Consider the following 22,503-nt stretch of genomic DNA (forward strand, 5'->3'; position numbering starts at 1 on the left):
TCCAGATAAATTAAAATAGTATGTATGCTAGAGTGCTGTGATAATTCAACTATGTGATTTTTATATTGATAGTAACTATCTATTAAAATAGACATCATCTTTATACACTGGGCACATTTTAGGAATGCTTTCTTAAGTAAAGTGTTGCTGGAGTTTTGCTTGTGATTTTACATAAAGTGTGTAGAACAAGCCCTTTATTTACAGAGTCTGCCATGTTGAACCGCCATATATCCACAAAATCCCAGAACAGACAGACCTTACATTGAATCTAGTGGGACATTGTATATTTTTACTGAAGGCATCTTCGTTTTCCAATCATTATTGAAAAAGAAAGGGTGATCAGAGGAGTATTCAGTTGGTTGTAATCTGCAATCTCCCCGCTAGATGTCACTCAATCCTACAATCCTTTTGGTATGGTCTTTGAACATTGACAAAACTGACCAGACAACACTGACAGGTATTTCTAATATAAAGTAGAAGAACATCATTAGGATCCTTCAAAAATAAGACTTTCTTATAATCTTGGGTTGGATAAATGTTTGATGGCTCACTTGCTCCTTGCTGCCGTAACTCAAGCCCCTGTCAAGAAAGTCGCTGAAGCAATTACTGACACAGAACAGCTTTCAATCAGCCCCTAATTCCTGCCCTCAAGCTGCGATCAATGTGTACATGACACTGAAATTACACAGTAATAATCAGTTCTACTAATCAATAAACCACTGGGCAATAAAACAAGCTGACAAAGGTAAGACGTAAGACAGAGGAATCTTCGTACAAGGTTAGAGCCCCCTCCAGTGGTGAATAACGGGACTTCAACTGTATGTGCATGTTACGTTAAAAGGTAGAATATGTTTTATTCCAGCACTCCAATGATCTAGGGTCACAATCAGACAGAAAACACTTCCAGGTGTTAAGAAATAAGCTGGGATGTGTGTGCTGAAGTTGAGGAGCAAAGAAGACACTTTTGGGACCTCAGTGTTAAGTTGGGAGGGAAAGAGAGAGGAGAGCTTAACGATTAGAAGAGCCAGGAATGATTCACAGGATTTGGCAGAGTGAGTAATGGTAGCAGAGTCCTGCACCGGGGCTTTTATGAGGTACTTACTTCCTCCCCTCTGCACCACTATAACCTATACATCATGCATTTCAACATTGTCACCACGCTTGCTGCCCTTCTGCTTGTCAGAACGGGCCGCATCATTAATTGGAAGATTAAAATACTATTAAGAGGCGGCAAGGAGGGAGAAGATAACATATATATTTTGATACATTTGATTTCTGCTCACTTGACTCTGCAATGTCTTCATTAGGATTCACCTTTTTTTCTATATTCCATACAGTGGATGGGTTAAAAGCTCAGGGTGCTTTGCTATGTAATTGTTTGCATTATCTTATACTACATTTGTGCTGCATATATACTTTTTTCAATTGCAAAGTAAGACGATAGCTGTTGAGGAATGTGTGAAAATGAAATAAAAAATGTTTTCTTGGATTTGTATTACACTAAAAAATTCGCAATATTGAAAAAAATGATTTGGAGGATGGAGGTTATTCAAGTCATCTGTTTTTTGGCTCAATGGCTCATGGCTCACATGATCATAGGAGCAGCAAACTCAACTCGGTCACAACTATATAATATGATAACCTCATAAAGGTCATCTTACACAGTCAATTTCACAAACACTTCTATAGACCTATTCATATGAAGAAATCAGAATCATTGGTTTATTCGAAACTATTCAAAGAGTTGTTTTTTCCTGCTAACAAGCATTACTGATGTAGACAAATCTTAACTTCATCAGTTCTTCTTCCCTTCCTGTTTTAAATGACATATCAATCTATTTGGGACAGTAACAGGTTCCAATAATGTGTAGGGTGTCATTGTGGGGCTTTGGTTTAATGTACAGTATTTACTGCAGCCTGGACAGAGGAGAAAGTGAGCAATTAAGACTTACTGCTTTACATTGCCATCTCCTGGGGAAACAGGACAAGCTCACTGGCTGCTCACAAAGTATTACTGCAGTGCAAATACGGTGATGAGTAATGAGTCAGATGTGAAAAGAACAGAGTGTTTCGATTATTATTTCCATAATTAAGAGAAAACACATCATCAGTGAAACAATAGTATTTAGGTGCACAGAATTTGATCAAGCATGACCATCCAACTTGAACACATTGTGCATCATTCTCCTCTAGACATAACACAAGAGGCATTATTTTATTGAAATGACAACCAAACCTTAAACCGGTTTGACCCTGGTTTTCCAGACGAGGCAAGAACAATATTAACACTGAAATACAAACGTAGGTGAGTCATTCAAAGCAAACAGCACTAATAACGAACCATTGTATTTGGATTGGGCATCTGACTTTATTACACAATAAACAGTATAGAGAATGAATCACTGGGATATGAGTATTGTTTAAGCATGACGTGAGACTACATCAGACAGAGAAAACGAGCCTTTAGACACGTTAAGGTTTTGGCAGCTTGTTGTTCATGACAAGAGAAAATCCATGCATGAAACACACAAAATGCAACAACAACCACAAAGAAACCCAACAAAATAAAAGGTACAGCGTCTGATTCCATTATGTTATGGAAATGTGAGCGCTGGTTATAAAAAAAAAAGACACTGACAACATTATAAAATATTTATTTTATCAAATAATAAACATCCAAAGTGTTTGAGAGGAACAAAAGCACACCAACAGAATGATAAAATATTCAGAAAAGAAATCAAATACATCTCGATTGTGAGGGCAGTATCTTGCAAGTGAGAAAGCCAAGGTTACCGTTAGCGTGAGAGCACTGACAACAAATAAACTACTACACACTGCTGCTGCTGCTATTTGAGACATTTTGACCGTTATCTATCAGCTTTTTATTAACCGACCCAAATTATAAAAAATAGATAAAGAAATGACTACTGAATGATTAAAGTTGAAATACAGCCAAGAGTCATTCATAAGACCCTATGGTAATAGGACCAATTAGCTCCACAGACACCTAGATAATAGTACTAGAAGATATTCCTTATGTTGCTTTATACAATGCAGAAGCTGGTTTACTGAATTCAACATAAATTATTATAATTAAAAAAAGCTTTTTTCAAGACCGAGTTCTTCAAGTACACTCCCAAATAGGTTAGGAACTTTATTACATGTAGTTTTGGTTGTTTTGGAATGGTAGACAGAGGACTTCACTATTTCACTGTTGTCATTTATTGTTATAGACACAAACCCATCCAAGCCGTGTCATGTGCAGTTTATGAAATAATATGTTGAAAACATTTGGACTAATACTGTTGTGATACATTTTGAAATGATTGAGAGCAAAACAGAGCAAAAAGACTGCAATGTCCGAATGTCGACGAAAGAGAATAAAACATTGTTGAAAATAAATACTTTGGGATTTTTTGGTTGTTCAGGCTGGAGTTCTTTTTCTCCACAGATGTGATTATTCCTTCTACCTGACATCACATCCTACCTAATGCATCGTCAAATTATTTACCTGCTTACAACCTAAGCATCAGATAAGAAATTCTTCAGGTATGCATGTGTTTTTTATATATGTTTTGTGTGTTCACAGTCAACCAATCCAGTCACAAACCAATGACAGCGGCTGCATAATCACTGCAGTGCTCATAAATAATTCTCACCAATTAATACCCAGCGATACAAGCTGTTCCTGGTCTTTGAGTGATTGCTGATAATGATGCATGTTGACTGTCACAGGAGTGTGTGAGCATATGAAGAGGGGAAGTGTTTTGATTGGCCGTGGTTAAGACTGTCATAATCTTGTGAATACATTTGGCAAACAGGCGCACGAAACATTCGGCTGACAGTCCGAAGTAGCGTTGGTTACCTCTGTTCCTCCCCCCAGCGAGATGTGTCGCCGTCAGATGATGTATCAGAATTCAACAACCCAAAACATTAAAATGTTAACATTGTTAACAAATAGTAATCATATTAAATCTATTAAAAAATAATAAAATCTGGAATCCTTCTCCTGTACAGCGACTGGCAATTGGTGACCAGTTGGTTTTGGCAGTGGTCTAACACTTGTGCTTCATGGCAAGCTGTAGAACAAATTAGGGTGGGGGTTGGGGGATAATACAATGAGAATTTGTATAATCTTATTGGCAAAATGCTACCCAGCTATAGAAAGCAAAGGTAGTGTAGATGTAATGCAGGGAAAAGTAAGCACAGTAAAATGTGGTACAGTATAGATCTGACTTAATTAGAATACTTCCACACACAGAGCAAGCTGTTAGGGGGGGTTTATAATGACGCTGGTTATGGTGTTTTTCTATTCAGGCAATGACAAGGCAACTGAATTCATCTCATTAACAAGGGCCCTAATGGCTTGGCTGGAGGCTCGTTAGAGAGATGACCAAGGAAACAAATCGAATACAAAGCTATGGGGTGTTGACGTGAGGAAGGAATACACACACATGCACACACACAGACTACAGCATGGGGGATGTTGCCATGGAAAAAGAAGAACTGTAATGTGCTAGTTGAACAAGTGGGGGCAGTAGAGCAGCAGACAGAAAAGAAGGGTCTTTTTTAAACTGAGCAGTGTGGCGAGATGAAGCTGCAGACACATAATTTCAAGATTCTTACAACGCATGCAGTAGGATGTTAAAGCCATTCAAAGAGGTAAAAAAAAAGCTGTTGATTCCACCACTTCTTTATCCATCTGTAAGGCCTTTCTGCCTTTGCTTCAGACATGCAGAGCTCTGAGACTTGATAATAGTGTGCCAAACGAATGATACATCATAACACAAAACAAATATAAAAGCTAATGGCATAAAATGAAATGAGAAATGGCGGAAAATGAGTCATTCTTCATGGCGGTTCTACACTCATTTTCTACAGAAACAACCAGAGTCGGGTTCTTTTTCTTTGCTTATCACAGTTTCAGAAATTCATCGCGGCGGGAAAGCTCGTCTCTGAGCAGTCTGAGGGCCTTGTAAGGCAAATGTCTTTCAATTATACCAGCAGCGTGTTCAAAATAGGCAATGGATAGCTCTACTAAAGTTATTGATATTCCACTTTAAATGGCACATGTCTCAGTGAAGGCTCTCCATTCACAACATGACTGCAAACCCAGGGTTGTGTGATATACTGCGTGCTATTAAAGAGACAGTTATGATGATCGCTATCAGGTGCACTCGTTACAAAGCTAACCATTTTTTCGTTTGTTTTGCAGGGGGGAAAAAAGGAGATTATGCTAATAGCGTCATTATAGAGCATGCAATTAGTTTTCATGACAAACAAGAGATGTGGGATGGATGGAGGATGAGGGAGCCCCCACTACCAAACGGAGTTAATGAGAAGAAGAAAAAGATTATTATGTTTCCCCGAGCAGAGAAAGCTGAAGTCACTATGAGGCAACTCTTACAAATATCCTCAGGTTGAAGTAATATGTATTCTTTTGGCTGAATTAATAATGACTTTAACATTTTTACTAGATGTTCCAAAACATTCCATAACTAATTCAGAATTTCAACGCGCTGCATTAAAGCAAGCCTACCCTGAGGTTATGAATTGTAATGCGTCTTGCTAACATATTTCCTCACCTTCTGTGCAGTAACAGAGAACTGTTCAGCACTGTTCATCATGTCCGCGGTCCTCTCCTCCGCCCGGCCTAATCGCTCGCCGCGCTCGTTCAGAGCCTGACTCGCCTTCTGTACGGCACTCGTCACACTGTCCGCAGCCGAGTGCAGTATGCTGTTACCTGCAGATAACAGCCGGACGGAAGAGAGGCACACAAGAGAAGGAGAGAAAGGACAAATTGTGAATCATCTGTTGAATAATAACATGAAGTAGACAACAAATTAACCTGTGACATTAGATGCATGGAGTTGAATCAGTGACCTCGAGCATTAGTGTTAATGGTAGAAGACAGAAAGTGAATGGCTTCCACCAGGTGCAACGTGGGAAGTTGGCTAATGGCTTTCCTTCAAAGTTGATTTACTTCAGGGAAAGATCAAGTGAAATTAACCTTTTCAAACTTCAAAGTACGCAACGGCAACACAGCATTTTATTCGTTATGACATCCTGCATTGCTTTTCCTCAATGTTGAACCTGTGCTGTCAGCTCTGCGGTTACTCTCCTCTGAACTAATAAAGAGAGGAGATGTGCTTGGCTGCATGGGCAGCCCCGGAGACCCAGTGCTGGATATAAGAGTGAGAACACATCTTTCTATAGCAGCGTTAGCCCTGCGGATGTTTCCGCTGACAACTTATTAATCTACAGCACATCGGAAGTGATGCTGTTATGTGCTACGCTATTTGAGCAGCACATATTTCTGCTGCTTTCTTTTTGTCGGCAATACAGTTGTATTGTTCAAGTGGGGTATAATCTGTCACATGCACCAGGCCAGTATTGGAAAAAAATGGCCTTTGTTTTAAATGCGTCACCTATTGTTCTTGTGAACTGCTACTTTTCATTGACCAAACATTTCCATCTGTGGTAGCAAGGTCCTGACAAGCCTTTTTTTTTATAAAACGTTGTTGCGCCACCTCAGGGTTTAGAATGTAACACTACAATTATTATTATTTTGCCTTTTTTTATATTTAGGGAATTGATTTAGTGAGGACCATCCCAGCCCCTCAAGGAACATTCACTCTTTACTCTGTAGCTAACTTTAAAAAGTGAATAATAATAATAAAGAAAAACACAGCAAACACCCAGCAGAAGGAAAAGCTAGATTCGATTTTCCAAGGTCTATATCCCTGGATATACAGTAAATGAGTTAGAGGAGAAGGAACAGACGGAGGGAGAAGGTAGCGACTGTATTAAGACTTGACAAGCCTCATTCTATCTGCTCCCACAGGAAACTGCTACACAGTGAGTGTGTGTCCCGTGGCATGAAGGCAGGTAGGCTGAGTGACAGATAATTGGGACGACTCGACTGCAGTGGGTGTAATGATAGCCCGAGCAGCTGCTGTTGCTTCAACACAAGTTCATTTGATAAAGTCAGAGCTGTTTACGTAGAGACACACCTGGGCTGCACACACAGATGGATGTGTCGTTGTTCATCCCCACAGCTACGAATAACAAAAAGGATAGAAAGGAGGAAACACAAGCACAAGGCTTTTTTTATGGTCAAGTTCCAAGGGATTAAAGTCAAATAACTACAGAATGCATCCCACATCCCACATCTGGACCCGTAACATAAAAGCTTCAAACCCGTCAGGATTTATTTTTTCATGTGGTTAAAAGGTTTATATTGTATCTGTCTACAGCGGCAAACAAGAACTTAACAGTCCACGGCTACAACATGAAGGTTATACTTTTTTGTACATGGGGTTGTATGAGTTACTTCTCTATAGAAAGTGTTTTACTGTATGTTCAGTGGATGGCAGACAGGAGCAAAAGTGGATTCTGGTTTACATAGGCTTAAAACACATTCCTTCTATTTAGGAAAAGAAACACTTTCACTGGAAAACTTTAGGTCCTCACTAGAAAGGATCAGACCTTTTCACCTTCAGAGGGATTCCTCTTAATCCTCTCCTCCTCGGAAGAGCCCAGGGAGTGATTCTACCATCATCTTCAATATAACCCTCTGACAGCCCCTCCACACCATCCACTCAGAGAACATCTCCCTTTCATTTCATGCACACAATTCTTCCTCTCTCTGGTCTGGTCTTTCTCATTCCCTCTCTTCTCCAAAGACGAGGGGTGGGCTGCAGCGTGGGCTCCCCCAGTGGAGAACGTAATTACAGTAAAACACAGGGTGGAGACATTCTTGAGAAGCATGAAGGGGCTGCAGCATCAGGAGCAGAATGAAAAGTGTAGGAGTACATTATGTTATGTGGTGCCAGCGCTGGGAGCCTTAGCGCTTATGTTATCAGTGGGGATAACAGCAGTTCTTTTATGTTACAGAGGGGCTTTATTATTATTTATTACAGTCATTTGAATGATGCAGGACCCCGATGTTGCAAAGGTAGATCTCAAACAGAGGCTTTTTGTGATGATCTTGGCATCTTACATTGTGGATTTGGAATAAGCTATAGAACAGTACAGGCCAATCCTAGTACATCCATGGCACGCCTCGCTCAACAATGCAGGAGGAATTGTGTTGCTATACCCCATGATATTATGTCAAGCCAGGGTTTCTTTAACAATGGAGACTGAACAAGTTGTTTTCTGGCAACAACATTTTCCAGAAAATAGAAACTATGTGCAAAGACGAACATAACAAGGAAGGGGAGAGATCGTTCAAAGTTAACCCTTCCTTTTCCAGCTCGGATAACAGGCAGCTTTGGAAATAAGAAAAGAATTGATGGTTATCAACGGGAGCATGTCAGATAAACTTCTCAAGGTGCCGACAGCCATAAGGCATATTGGGTTAATTAGATTCAACTTAATAACACAAAGAGATCCATTCATATAAAATGATGCAGCAGTGGCTTTAACATTTTTCATTTGGCAGACATCATATTATCAGTGTGCTAGGATAACGCTGTGGGTGTAGGAAGGGAGAGAGAGAGTCGCACAATCATTTCTTTTAAGTATTCGCGAGCACACACTTATCTGCACTTCAATAAGTAACATCAAACACTCTCCTTATCATTCTGATATTACCAGAGGGCTTGAGGCTGCCGCTATTCATCCAAAGAACTTATGAAGGATTCTGTCAAGGATTTCTCTAAGTTCTGTAACTCCATATAAAGAGCCTCTTGACTCAAGTACTCAGTCATTTCTGTTATTTTCAACCATGACCTTGTTTTCAAAGTGTTTGCTATTATGAGACATTTCAATCACTTACTTTTCCCTTTGCCAATTAGGAGACAACAGAGAACAAAGAGGCAAAATAGGCAAAATAATTAATCAATTTGATTTATATGGATAGTCAACTGTACTTTACAGACATGTGTTTTATTGAAGATACAAATGTATGGTTTAATTTAGGGAAAATGTATTGATATAGAATTATTTCAAATGTTGCTGTTCCAAAATTAAGATTTGTTTTACCTAAATAAACATAAAACCTTTCCTCCTGCTTCTAGGTGTTATTAAAAAGTATAGGACGGCCAGCTGTAAAACCCAAGTAAGGAAGTGTGTAAGGAATAGCTGAGCAGTATCAAAGTAATATATTTAAATGTATCTTTACAGAATATGTTGTGAGTAAATGCACTATTTTGCAAGTGTCAGTTTCCTGTATATTGAAAACAAGAAAGGAGAGTTTACAAAAAGAAACAAAATACCTACAGTATGTTCCTATTTGACAATTTAATAAACTATAAAATGTGACAATCAAAAAATGGCTAATGGAATGGACATCATACAGTAAGGGCCTAAAGACAGCGCTATGGGGCTCCTACTGCAAGATAACCCCCCGCTGCCGTTTCATTCATGCAAATCTTGACATTATCCACAGCCGCATAATGAAACTATAGCAGAGGTTCAACCAGGAAGGGGCGACTCTCTGGCACTCCTGACAGACACCTGTTCAATCTCTAAAGCCTTTTATCCAATCACTTTTCTCCACATCTTACAGCAGAAACTCTACATATGATTCATTCCCTCTTCCCTCCTTTTTAATGGTCACTCCCAAACTTTTTATACAGGGCAGTACCCGATTCTGTATGTTCTTACAAAATGATATAGCCATTAAAACACTTCCCTCTTTTTCCGATACCACTCCCTCCCCGTGAAAAATGTACCTTATAAACCCGTGTGAATATGCCTTCTTCATCATACTACAACCATCGGTCAGTCACATGTTCAATTAGAACCAACACAAAGTCAATAGTTATTTAAAATGTGCGATTCAGTACACAGGTTCAAATGATCCTATTATAAATCACAATGAATTTGTCTGATTGTGTTAGACCCTTGCTTTAACTACATTTAATTATTTTTTTATGAACGTATTTATGTGTCCTACTGTACAGGTACTTGCATGTACTTTGGACTGAGGTGGATGTTTAGCCTGAAACCCTCTTTGTTAACCACTCAGAGGAAAGCAAGGAGATTAGTCAACTGCTGACATTATTTCATGACGGGATAATTCTTGACCTTGCTTGCTCAGTTGTTATTTAGTTTAGTCACTGTCATGCTGGTTCAAAAGCACAAATAACACCAATGGGGAGGAACATGGAACATTCTGTACTGAATGTGCCACAGAGCCATTTAGATACTGACTAGTGTAGCTGAAAAATAGCTACTCATTTCCCTTATTCATGCAAGCAGCCTTCTCTGTGCATTTAATCAGCAGATAAATGTCAGCATCATATAATGTAATAATAATAATAATAATAATAATCAAATAGCCTTAATGTCGGTCATTAAAGTCTTACAAGCTTAAATGTTAATGTATGAAATTATGTAGAAAAGTAAAAAATACTATGGAAAGCATTAGGGAAGAAGCAATTCATCACTGTACTGCCTTCATACGTTCTGTGAGTTACCTCAGTGTTAGTCAGTGACTCGGCACAGTCTGACGGAGAGGGGCAAGGGCCGTGAACATAACTCCCAGAACATTTGGATATTTCTTTAAAATCCCTATCAGTATGTAGTCAGCCCCCACAGTGACATACAGTACAAACAGTGACATGGGGAGGAAAGCTCTGTTAAATACAGTATATGTCTATAAATGGCAACAGAGGAGAGTTCATTCCCTCAAGAGCCAAGAGGAGAGCTCTCAGTTCAGAAGGTAGCAGAAAGGTTTTTATAAAAATGTAAATTCAACTTTGGGGTCATTTGTGGAATGAATTTTTTAATATATTCCAACTGTTTGAGACTACTTTATATAAAATGAAGGTTGTTCTTTTGCTTTTTATTTGCTCGCTGTAAGATAATGTCGTCTCCTATAAACATTAACGTACTTCTATTAGTTCTATCATTTGTTAGTTGGGGATACACATGTTTAACAAAGAAACTTCTTTTTTGTTTATTTATTTATGAACTCAAAACGTATTAGTGGGGGGTAAAACCTTTTTTTAATTTACAGTGGTCCCAGTACTTTTGCATACTGTACCACCGGCTTACCTTGTCTTAGTAGATGACCGTTGTGTGCAACAAATGCTTTCCTCTTTCTTTTGAAATAGACCTTGCAACGGAAAATGACTGAATCTACAGTTTGGTCTTCTGTGATGGGAAAATATCAAAACATCACAGTCAGTTTTGATGTTCAAAACATGATATCATTTTAAAATGAGTCAAGAAGGGTTACTGTTTTTGAAATGTTAAATCACAAGTTAAGTGTCTTCAGTTGTCAAAAATAATATAAAACTGGTTAATGTTTGATTATTCATCCATCCTCCCTAATAATAAAATGTACATTTAGTTTAAACCACTAGGAGACAGGTTTGCAAAACGCTAAGTGAAAAAAAGGATTTACTTATTTCACATATTTAACTGTTCATTTAGAACAGCTGGAGAAGCTCAAGTCAAAATAAGGGTATAAAAGGGTCTTACAGTGTGGGCAGCAGCCCAAGTTGGCACTGATAACAAGGCAATTAGCAAACTAGCTGCTTTTATTTCTGGACCAATTACATGCCCCATCAAGGTTTAAATACATGGGCCTGTACATCTAGACAGCTTCGAGAGAAGTTTAAAGTATCCCCTCACCGAGGAAACTGTTCACGAAGACATCTTAATCTTAAGTGTTAATTATACTGTTTACATCAGAATATCAACACTTCCAAAATCTTCAATTCATTCATCAGGTGCCTTTTTGGCTCCATCATAAATGTGACCTTATGAGACTTGAGATGACACCCTCTGATTAAATGTAAACACACGGATGTAATGAAAGGATAATATTGCTGCCGTCTCAATTTTGTACTCACAATCGACAGGACCTCATTTAGTTACAACCAGCATGGGGAAACAGGGCAAGATTAAGCTGACAGACTGCTGATGGCATTGTCATGACATATCTCCCACACATAGAGAAACTGACAACTAATATCATGTTCACAATTTTTATGCTCCCCATCTTTAATGGCAAACCCTGCTGTCCCCTCTAGGGTACTTCATAATGGTGTCGATAGCACACAATTCTTGTTATATACACGGTCTACCTTTTCGTCATTCTGGAGGCTGCCATCCCAGAGGATTCTGCAGATAAGAGTCGCCCACAGTTATGGTCCCACACCTGAGCAGCGTCGTGATTTTTGTTTTGCACTGGTGTGAGACTTAAACTGGGGTGGACAGAGTTGGCAGCGGGCTGGCATCCTCTCTCTTCCTCCTGTCACAATGTACCGCTGACCTGTCAATTTTTTAGTCTATCAGACACTATCCTCTACTCTCTTAGAGCCAGGAGTTCATTATCAGACCATCAGCCAGATGGACTTACAGCATGTTGTCAACGGCTCTAAAATACTGGAGCTGATTCTACAAAACCAGAGGGTTGGCTATTTTAAGTACAGAATTATGCTACAGGAAGTCCAAGTGTAATTTTCAGAAATACTGGAGGCATGTGGTGGCACTCTATAATCCATCCTATGCTAAAGACCACTGTGTTCCTAGCTCTCTGGGAGACCACTACCCTAACACCTACACATACAATATGCATCAGAGTCTGTTTAAATATGTTAAACACAGAGATGGTTTTCAGAGTAGGAGGGAGGTCAAGGAAACATAACAACACATAGCTTTATCGTCAATCATTGCATAGTATGCGCACACAAACGCAGAGTAAAGTAACAAAGGAAGTTCGATATAACTTATGAGTAGGGATGCTCCGATCGATCCGCCGCCGATCGATATCAGCTGATATTCACTCTCTGCCGATCGATCGGTGCTCTCTATAATTTTCGATCGGGAGAGCCGATCACATGACGTAAAATACATGACACTTTTCTCTGTGCGCGGCAAATCAAGCTCACCAGTCTGGCAGTCTTTTAAGGTGTCCAAAAAAGACAGTAAAATAGCGGTATGCAACGTGTGTGAAGCAGAAATCCTGCAGCTCCACCCGCTGTGACGGAACGGTGAGCGGAGCAAAACACACACTGAGAGTTAGACCTAACACACTTAGTTATTTTATCTACCTCTGGAACAAGCTAAACTAGTTATAAATATGTTTATTCTTCACTGTCGGGTCACTCATTACTGGATGAGTGAGCTGCATGAGATGCTGACGGGCTGTCAGGAGAGAGAGAGAGAGGGAGAGAGGAAAAGAGAGCGCTTCCGCTCATTTCTCCCGTGTTATTATCCAAAGTTAATGTAAACTTGTATAATTATGTTGGTTGTTGCTTGAGGAAGTGCCAGTGAATGAGCCCCATTAGCTGAGTTTTAAACATCACTTTAAATGGAAGATCCCCCTAGCCCCCACCCACTCGATCGGATCGGCCGATACTGATTCCGGCGATCGGCCCCAAAATTGGCGATTGGAGCATCCTACTTATGAGTGATTTTATATATTAGTTTTTAAAGAAACTCTATTTGAAACATGAATGAACTTTTTTTTTTAAATATCTATCTGGTAATTGCCTCTTGTATTATGTGGGGCAGACGAGCACGTAGCAGGAGACGGTTTGGCAATGTGGTCCATAAATAATTCCTCATGGTTGAATGTTGTTTAAAGATGAGGGTTGGGGGGTAAACAGATCAATATCTGATTACACCGCTCGGGATGCTGAGTTCCCTACTGCGATTCCCTGTAGAGGAAACTATAAACCAGCACCCCCACCCCCACCCTCCTGTGCAACAAACACAAAAATTGCAGCAAGGAAATAAACAATTACACAGTTTTGGATGTACAATTTGTAACATTTGGGAATTGTGCTCTAACTTGTTTGGTCAGCCCGTCTTCACCTATTAATTGGGCATGAATTTAATATGATTTTTAAGTGGGAGGTTAGTTTTCGCTTGTCTGTTAGAGATTTTACTGTGATTAGTTTGAAGGGTTGAAACCAATCATAATAATAATAAACTGCACACGTCAAGCACACAATGTAACGTGTCAACATCACATCAATTAGGGGAAGTTATTGTTTAGTGCTGTATTGAGTATTTCAATGGGCTGGAAACCAGTTGATCTGTGTTAGATGCTTTGAGTCACAGCTGATGAATGTTCGTGGACATCCTCGTTGACCTCACTTCAGCAGAGTGCTCAACAGATGCTGTGTACGAGGAATAAGCATGCATTTTCATGAACACCAGGTGCTGGTTGTCCTCATACATAAATCAGATTCAAACTGGCTTACAGCACAGTATGACAGTGAGTCTGGCAAAGCAGAGCCACTGTGTTCTGAGCAGGAATATTACCAGAGGACAGTTAGCAGTTGTTGTTGTTATTTTAACTGTCTTACCCCCCAAAAGTTTGGACTGACAGTTGACGAAATCTGGTTTCTGTGCGGAGCTGTAGCGCTGGCAGGTGTGGTGAAGGATTTGGATGAAGGTGCACTTCTCTCCTGCTGAGCAAGCAACCCACTGATCAAAAGCATTCTCGAACACCAGGTCAAACTCTGGACAGTCCTTAGAAAGAAAGAGGGAGACATGGGGGACAGATGAGTGGGGGAAGTCATTGAAAAGAAACGTTGAAAGCAGGACACAAGAAGTATGTTGCATCAGCAATAAGTAGCGTAACTCATAGCGATATTAACTGCATTAATAGCGGTTGAAAGGCACTATAAATGACATACTTTATTGGAGTCGATGCCGTTGACCTGCCGTAGCTGGTCGATGGTCCACTGTGACCTTTTTGCGAAAGCAGAAGATCCTTGGAACTGCTTCACCTTAGTGATGGACACGCAGGAGGGTTTCTTATTAGTCACTGTGGAAACAAAACAAGAAAAACGCAACAGATAAGTTTTGACTGCAACATTCAATTCCTGAATATAAGGTTAGAGTTTGACTTGTGGCCCTGATGTTGATGATATAGTTAGAGAAGCTTTGGATAAGGATAAAACAGTCCAGTTCAGGTCGGAAGATAAGGAATATTAAAGAGTTAAGTAAGTTCAAGCTTGCTTCTGTTGGCGGGAGAAACAAAGGCACGAGTAAAACCCTGGACATTTCACTTTTGGAGCCAACAGCAACAAAGACTGATAACATTCCCTGTGCAGGAAACACAGCATAACTATGAACAGACAAACCCTATTAACATGCACTAGACTTGATATCTATCCTGACAAAGTAATACACATACATAGAGAACAGTGTTCCATCATGCTACTGGTTTTAAGAGTATAATAGTTGGATATAGTGTTCCTGTCAAAGCAGACATTGTGCTGGTCACAACACATTTCTATTAAAAGAAGGCAAGGCAAGGCAAGTTTATTTATATAGCACTTTTCTGTACGCGACAATTCAAAGTGCTTTACAAAACAAATTAAAAGACCTTTTAGGAATAAATACAGTAAAAACACATATAATGGCATTTTACAACAGGCATTACAAAAGAAAAGAAGTGATATATTTATTCTAGTGCTCTGCTGACTAAATACAAACAGGTAACACATTGCATTGCGTTCAAGCAGAGAGGTATTACATTTCAATCAAGTCACAAGAGACTAAGAACATAATGATTACATATCCTCACAATGGCATTACAATGCACTTCCTTCACAGCTACTGTATGATTAGGTATTTGAGTTTTAGCAGTTGGTGTAGTTTAAATTATGCTTCGTTGTACAACAACAAGGGAACATAATGTTTTTTTACGATCCAGAAAAAATAATCTGGATGTTGCCTGAATATAATATAAAAGCTGAAACAATTGAATTCACATACCAGCAAGAAAAACTGTCCACATTTGACTATAATAATGATAACAATGAAAATGCTAAAGGAAATTACACCAAAAAGCCAAAATGACTTTTTCACCTCCTGTCCGATGACATCATGATTGTCCTTAGCTTGGCTTCACTCGCCTCAGCATTAAAAAACCTTCACTTCCCTTTCCCCTTGATATCATGGTTCCATCATGTCTCTGGACCACGTGATGTGTGTGTGGCTGGAGACGGAAACTCTTTGTACTTCTCAGGGGTAACATCTTCCTTTGTTGCTTTTTTAACCCCACTAGGGAGCCTTTGCTTCCGCTTTCCCACATTTGCCATTGTGTCATCTCAGAAAGATGGAAATGTTGGGGTCACTTTCACTGCTGGTGCTCTTCACTCTGCTTCTCATCTCAAAACAACTCCTGGCGGCTGTTTCCATCTTACATTCTGTTCAGGTTTCTTTTCTAAATAAAATCTAGCACTCCTTATTTGATTTAAAAAATAAAGGTAGGGCTGGATGTTACCCTAGGTGATACATTCAGTAAGCACATTCCCCTGAGAGGAGGGATGTTTGGATATGTTTGTGTATCCATTTATACAGCTGCTGTTAATACTTAAGGTGCCGACCTAAGGTTGCTTAGTGGAACAGATAGAATACAGACAGCCGTCATCTCTTTCTAATCTTTTCCTTTATATTTATTTTTACTCAATCACACCGTCAACATCCTGACAGGAGTAAGTGAATGATCGGATCCGTCTGGGTTCACACACAGACCTGATAGAAACTATAGATACAATTTTCAAAAGAAGGACGACAGCTGGATGTAATGAACCGGTGAGCTGAAGGGAATGAGTCTCGAAACGAAGGTCCTCCAATTTGCAGCGAGCAAGAATACTTTTTCTGAGCTACAATAATGACAAATGATATACTACAGCACAGAACCACTACTTTCCCAAAACTGATGGAGTAAAGATAAGGCCTTATTGCTTTCGTTTGATAAGTGGAGGAATGGTAGCTGAGTACAGTTTGATTTCAACTAGAAACCATTTCTCTTCTCGCGCCTTCATCATATCCTACCAGAAATGTACAATTGGGTAGGAACTCTTTTTCTTCATTAGCAATGCCTGACGTCATTTGATTTCTCAAAACAATATCATAAAATAGCAATAACAAATTTGAAAGAAAAAGATGAGTATGAATACGTGTGTGGCTTAAACTGGTCTGTGAGCCTAACTGCAGGATTATATTGAGAGATAACATTGGAGAAATGGCATAAAACATGTGAATCACAAACTACATGAAGTATTGAGAAGAATTTACAGAATATTCAGTATTAAACTGGTTACGCTGTTTGGCTATTCCTCAACGTTATTATACACCGACACCTGAATGCTAAAATGTGTCAGTGAACGAATAAAAGAAAACTGGCGTCTCAAAGCCCTGGGGCTGAATCGACAACACGTCAACACAGAGGTCTTAATTAAACTGCCAGACACTTTTGAGTCTCTAAAATCAATTTCACCTTCAGCTGGGGATTCCCACCTTGTCTGAGTTTCTTCCCTGCATATTAAACAATAACAGAAAGTTAGAGGGGTTGGCTTTATTGAAACAGCAAGTCAGGAGAAAACTTCTCTCATGATATTTCAACCAATGAGTGACACTGAGTTTGGAGAAAACATGTATAAAGATAAATACTTTAAGGGCAACACAATGTCAATAAGAAAGACAACCACTGATGACAAAAAGCGTTTTTTACCGATTATCATTACTCGCGTTATCAATACTTGATATGCAATAGGTCCGGTGTACTGTTCTAAAAATGTGTATTATCCTGTTGCCTCATTAGTGGTCACTGCTCGTCACACAAATTGTCTGACATTAATTGATAATTCAATTTAATTTAAGGTCAAGTTGAAGTATAGGAGTTATTCCTTATCAACAGTGATGTCAGATGACTTGAGTGTCACTCTGTCCTAATGGCACGCGAGCATCAAATGTGCACTTTTCGTATCGCCAGGTAAACAAACCACGTACTATCAGATGTGCGGAGAAGACTGGTTACAAACACTTAAGAGATGGGTGAGTAAAAGAAGAAGGGAACTATCTTTGAACTATTATCAAAGACACTCACTTCAACATGTATACTTACGGCATAATACAAGTGGTCATAATGCTGAGAAGCTCTTTAATTTGTGTGTTAAGACTCAAAGTTCACTGGGCTTGACCTCTTGTACACACTAAATAGATAAAAAATAAAAAGATCCCTCCCTGTACATGAACTGAAGTCAAATGTGAAAGTGGATTTTAACCAGCTCTCCTGACTTGTTTCACTTTTACAAAGCAAACATAATAATCTCAATCACACCCTAAACACAATGTAAAAGCATAATAAACTGAAGTGAATGAGCAAACACTGTACAACCACTGAGGGGCTGCCAGAGCCATTGTTTCCATGTGGGCTGTCAGAGGAAGGCCATGGAAAAGCTTCCCGTCCTTCTTCTTTCTCAGGCTCTGATGGTGACATGCTCTCACTTCCTCCAGGGGATCAGTCCCTTGTTGTGCTTGGCAATGCTGCCTGAAAGAAAACTGGTACTGTACTAATCACAGGCTGCTGACATCACAGAGGAAACCTTCTCAGGATCAGCTTTCTTTAAAAAGGAAATATTATCATAGTTGTGGTTGTGAAATGTGAGCACTAGGAGGATTTCTCTCAGAAGCAGTAATGACATAAATGATGTGAGAAGTGTGCAGGTTGTCGATTATGAATGCTTACAAGCCAAGTGGAAACACAGCACTATGGGAACACATTTAATCCAGAACAACAAGGCGGTGGGCGCTGTACAATAGCTGCCCACTGCTCCTAGTACTAGACTCCTGGTACTAGGATGGGTTAAATGCAGAGGCCAAATGTCACTGTGTGTGCTGTGTGCTCTGCATGTGTGACCATTAAAGAGGGTTTCATCCCTCCCAATTCTTCTTCTAACAATGCAATAGTAGGTATGGAACAGCTATGGGATTAATGCAGCAATATTTGAGTTTGCCAATGTAACCACGATAGCTCACAGAGTATTGAGAAGGACCACCCACATTGGCATAACTTTAATTACTTCCTTTCCCTGATATAATACAACTTCATCCTTGTGTCAAGAGTGATGCTTATCAAAAATCTCAATCCACAAGCCAGAAATATGATCAACATTGGCATTTTGAGCCAGCCGAGGGGAGATATGAAAATTCAAAACCGCAGAATAACAAAGTTTCCCGTCGGATAAGGGAAGAAAGTTTGAAACTGTTCAGTCAGAGAGGCACCATGTTTCCCTTGGAATGAAGGGTTGTTCCAAGACTCACCCACCAAGAAGAAGTGAAGTAATAAATAAACAAGATAAAAGTCTGGAGGCTCTACACATACAAACACTGCACAGATTACATTTAGGAAGTTAGAGAACTGCAGATGTATCTGTGTGACCAGTACTGCAGTGTATACTTACTGTATGACTAAAGTGTTACCAATAAGGCAATCCTGTGTGCGACAAGATATTTTGCAGCAGGAATGATCTGACCTCAGCTGTCTGGAATAGTAAATATGAAAACTATACAGAACATTGTAAGACAACGCACTGTAGTCAAGCTTAAAAGATGAACTCTTATTTAATAATTGTACTCCTATCTGTTCGGCTTCAAAGACACATTTCACTGACTTTATCTCAACTAGGTGGGCTATTGATCTCTGGACAAATCTGATCGCCTCAGTTAGCACTCAATTGGCAGTATACAAGGTTGCCATGGCGATTGCATTAGCATAGCACAAAAGAGACCTGGAGACAGGACTGGCACATGGCCAGGTTCAAACGGGGACGGCAAGCTCACGTGCCATACTGACTCGTGGCAGGAAAAAATTACCATGAATAGAAAGTAATTTGGATATCATTAAGAACGTAGGAAATGCTAATTGACAAAGTGCTGGGCTACAGAGAGCTGTGTCCTGTTGCCAGTTTGGCTTGGCTGAGGACCAGAAAGTACCTAAAAAGCAATAGATCTTGTGCATTTCCAAAAACTAGCTGAATCTACATGAATCAGTCTCATGCAACAAATGATGATTTTCAAAAGAATGTCAAGTATTACTGTTTAGATACAAAGACAGGAACATGGGCGAAAAAACTACATAAACAGTTATTAGGAATTTCATGACAACTATTTCAGTACCAACTCAATGCCAACATTCTGATAAAAAGACGGTCCTTTTGTCCACAGTACCGCAGGTAATTAAGCTATCATAAGAAAAATAGTTAATATAATTACATAAGAGCTGTAGGTGCCAGGCAAAACAATTTCTCTTAGACGTGTTACAATCCAAAAAGATTGATTCCTCTCTCCCGAACAGCTGTTGGCACATCTACCTCTTCCTATCTCTTGCTAAACAAAACAGCACACACTTTGCAGAAACTTTCATTTTGTGACAATTTATTAAACTCACTGTGACACATTTCAGCTATAAACATATTCAAGTTTACAGTTTACAGAAATATATAAAACTTATTCAGTACTGAACATGTAGAAGTCTTTTTGGTCTTCCTTTAATATATTTTAAAACAAAGAACCAGTCTGGGTTTGGTTGAGATATGATGACCTTATGCTATTTAGGAAAATAATATGCAGAATGTTTTCATTATTAGAGGCAAAAATTAAGAGGCATCATTAAAGGTGGGGTAGGTAATTTTGGAGAAACCAGCTCGAGTGCGCTAGAATTTGAAAGTACACAGCCGGAAGACATCTGCCACTTCCTTACAGAGCCCCTCCTCCAACACACACGAACGCGCACATGACCAATGAGGGCACGAGATAAGTTTGTGCACAGATGGAAAGCTGACAGGCAGGTAGGCCATCCAGTTACTTTAGCCGGGCCGGCTAAAATGATTGGTCGTGCTTTTTTACAGCACTACGGCTTCCACAGAGGACATTTTTTTATGGATTTTTTGTCAAAGCACTGAAGATATTCATTGCTATCGGGATGTTAAGAGCATTCCATAGAATATAACAAAAAGTGTATCTCGAGCCGGTTTCTCAAACGTACCTACCCCACCTTTAAATGAGTTGAATTCAATAAAAACATATTGGCTTATTTATGAGCTCATTACTTGAGTTAAAAACAACAACAACCTGAAATGATATCTGCTGCTATACTTATGGGTTAGACCCTGTTTAAGCATCATGGTAGCAAGAACACTATGTGAAGGTAAAAACAGTGGAAAACAGTCTGCCTTACATGTTGAATTTCTGCAGTGTGTTATTAGAGCTGTCCTCGGAAAGCAAGTCCAACACTTTCACTGTCTGGCTCTGTGATTACAGGTCTATTGGAAAGCTGCTTGAGCTGGAACACACTGTTATCTTCAGAAATAAGCTGTCACTGGAAAGAACCACGGCTCTGGCTAGACTTGCAACAGCACCCCAGAACAAAAGCCTCTACAGTCTGTTCATTGAGTTGAAAACAAAGTGACTCCATTGTACAGTATTAGGCCTCTTCGGATAGGATGGGTGTGATGCAGTGTCTAAGCACCAATAGTAGAAGCGAGTACATATAGCATGGTGAATAACAGATACAGAATAGAGATCAGCTGGGTTCAACCCTTGGTGGGGACAAGTTACTCACACAACCGATACAGAGACGATGAGCCTAAGCTAAACAGCACTAACAATGGAGCTATGCAGAGTTACACGTCGTCATACAACAATGAAACATTTGCTCAAGACTGACAACGCACTCACTGTGAAAAGTTCACATTAACGTATTAAAATATATATTTAAGTATATATAAACTTTATTCCATGAGATCATTTGTAATCAGCCAGCCAGCAGCAGCAAACAGTAACTATATGACTTTCACTTTAATAACAACCAAAAGGCAATGATCCTTTAAATTGCATTTTTGCAAATTATTGATATAATATATATCTTTTCAATATTAGTTGAAATACGACTGTCTGTCAGGGCTGGCTGACACAGTTCGCAACTGTTACAAGAAAGATAGTTCTCTTGACACCTTATAGTGTACTTAACTTTTATTTAAGCAGCTGTATTTTTTTATTCCGTGACTAATCATGTTTAAGAAATGTTTCCACATAAATAAAAACACATTTTAATTAACCTTACAATAACTCACATGGCAATCATATGATGTCAAGTTTGCATCATTTTCAAACCATATGTTCAGAATAAAGTGAGTCTGGCTCTTTTAAATGGGCTTACTTCTTTTCATCTGAGCTCACTCAAACAGTAAGAGTTCAATACACAAATGAACTATTCTGTTTTAATCATAGCAGCGTTTGCCTCAAGTTACATCTGTTATCCATCCAATTATAACACTCACGCAAGGAAACACACATTAAAACAAATTCTGGAAGCTTGACAGATCATGGGCGTCTGCCTATTACAATTTTAAAAAAGTTTCTTTAAGTTCAGTTTAAACTATACTCAGAGAAGTTAGTTATTGAATAAATGGGGCTGACCTGAAATGTTCAATACAAGAGTTACTTGAATTGAAAACAATACTTATATAATAGTGAGCAAAAACAAATTAATTGAGTAATTTAAAGAAAATACAAATAGTTCCAGATGTAATTGCCTAACATTTGGGGCAACGCCATATATTGTCATCTAAATACTTACAATGTCATGTCAGCTTGTTTCCTTCTTTTGTTCAGATAATAGTTTCACTAAACGTGACTTGGCTTCAAACAGAAACACTTTAATCATAGTAATCAAACTGTCACATGGGGAAACTCACTTTGGTTTCAGGGTGATGAAATGCACTGTTAACAGCT

The 22,503-nt window shown here is 39.2% G+C and overlaps 1 protein-coding gene across 2 annotated transcripts in view; it reads right to left on the reverse strand.

Annotated features, from left to right (window-relative positions):
* Window positions 1-2,638: 2,638 nt before the first annotated feature.
* Window positions 2,639-22,503, reverse strand: part of stxbp6 (syntaxin binding protein 6 (amisyn)) — a 66,254-nt gene continuing 46,389 nt past the window's right edge. Inside the window, exons 3-7 of one of the 2 annotated variants that reach the window (XM_079693033.1) lie at window positions 14,610-14,740; window positions 14,277-14,442; window positions 11,008-11,106; window positions 5,586-5,743; window positions 2,639-4,079 (exon numbers count right to left, since the gene is read on the reverse strand). In XM_079693033.1, the coding sequence (XP_079549159.1) occupies window positions 4,056-4,079; window positions 5,586-5,743; window positions 11,008-11,106; window positions 14,277-14,442; window positions 14,610-14,740 (578 nt within the window). In that variant the 3' untranslated portion in view covers window positions 2,639-4,055. The remainder of the gene's footprint in view (window positions 4,080-5,585; window positions 5,744-11,007; window positions 11,107-14,276; window positions 14,443-14,609; window positions 14,741-22,503) is intronic. The other variant, XM_079693032.1, reaches the window with a different exon arrangement.

Source organism: Notothenia rossii (assembly GCF_949606895.1).
Source record: "Notothenia rossii genome assembly, chromosome: 7".
Lineage (NCBI taxonomy): Eukaryota > Metazoa > Chordata > Actinopteri > Perciformes > Nototheniidae > Notothenia > Notothenia rossii.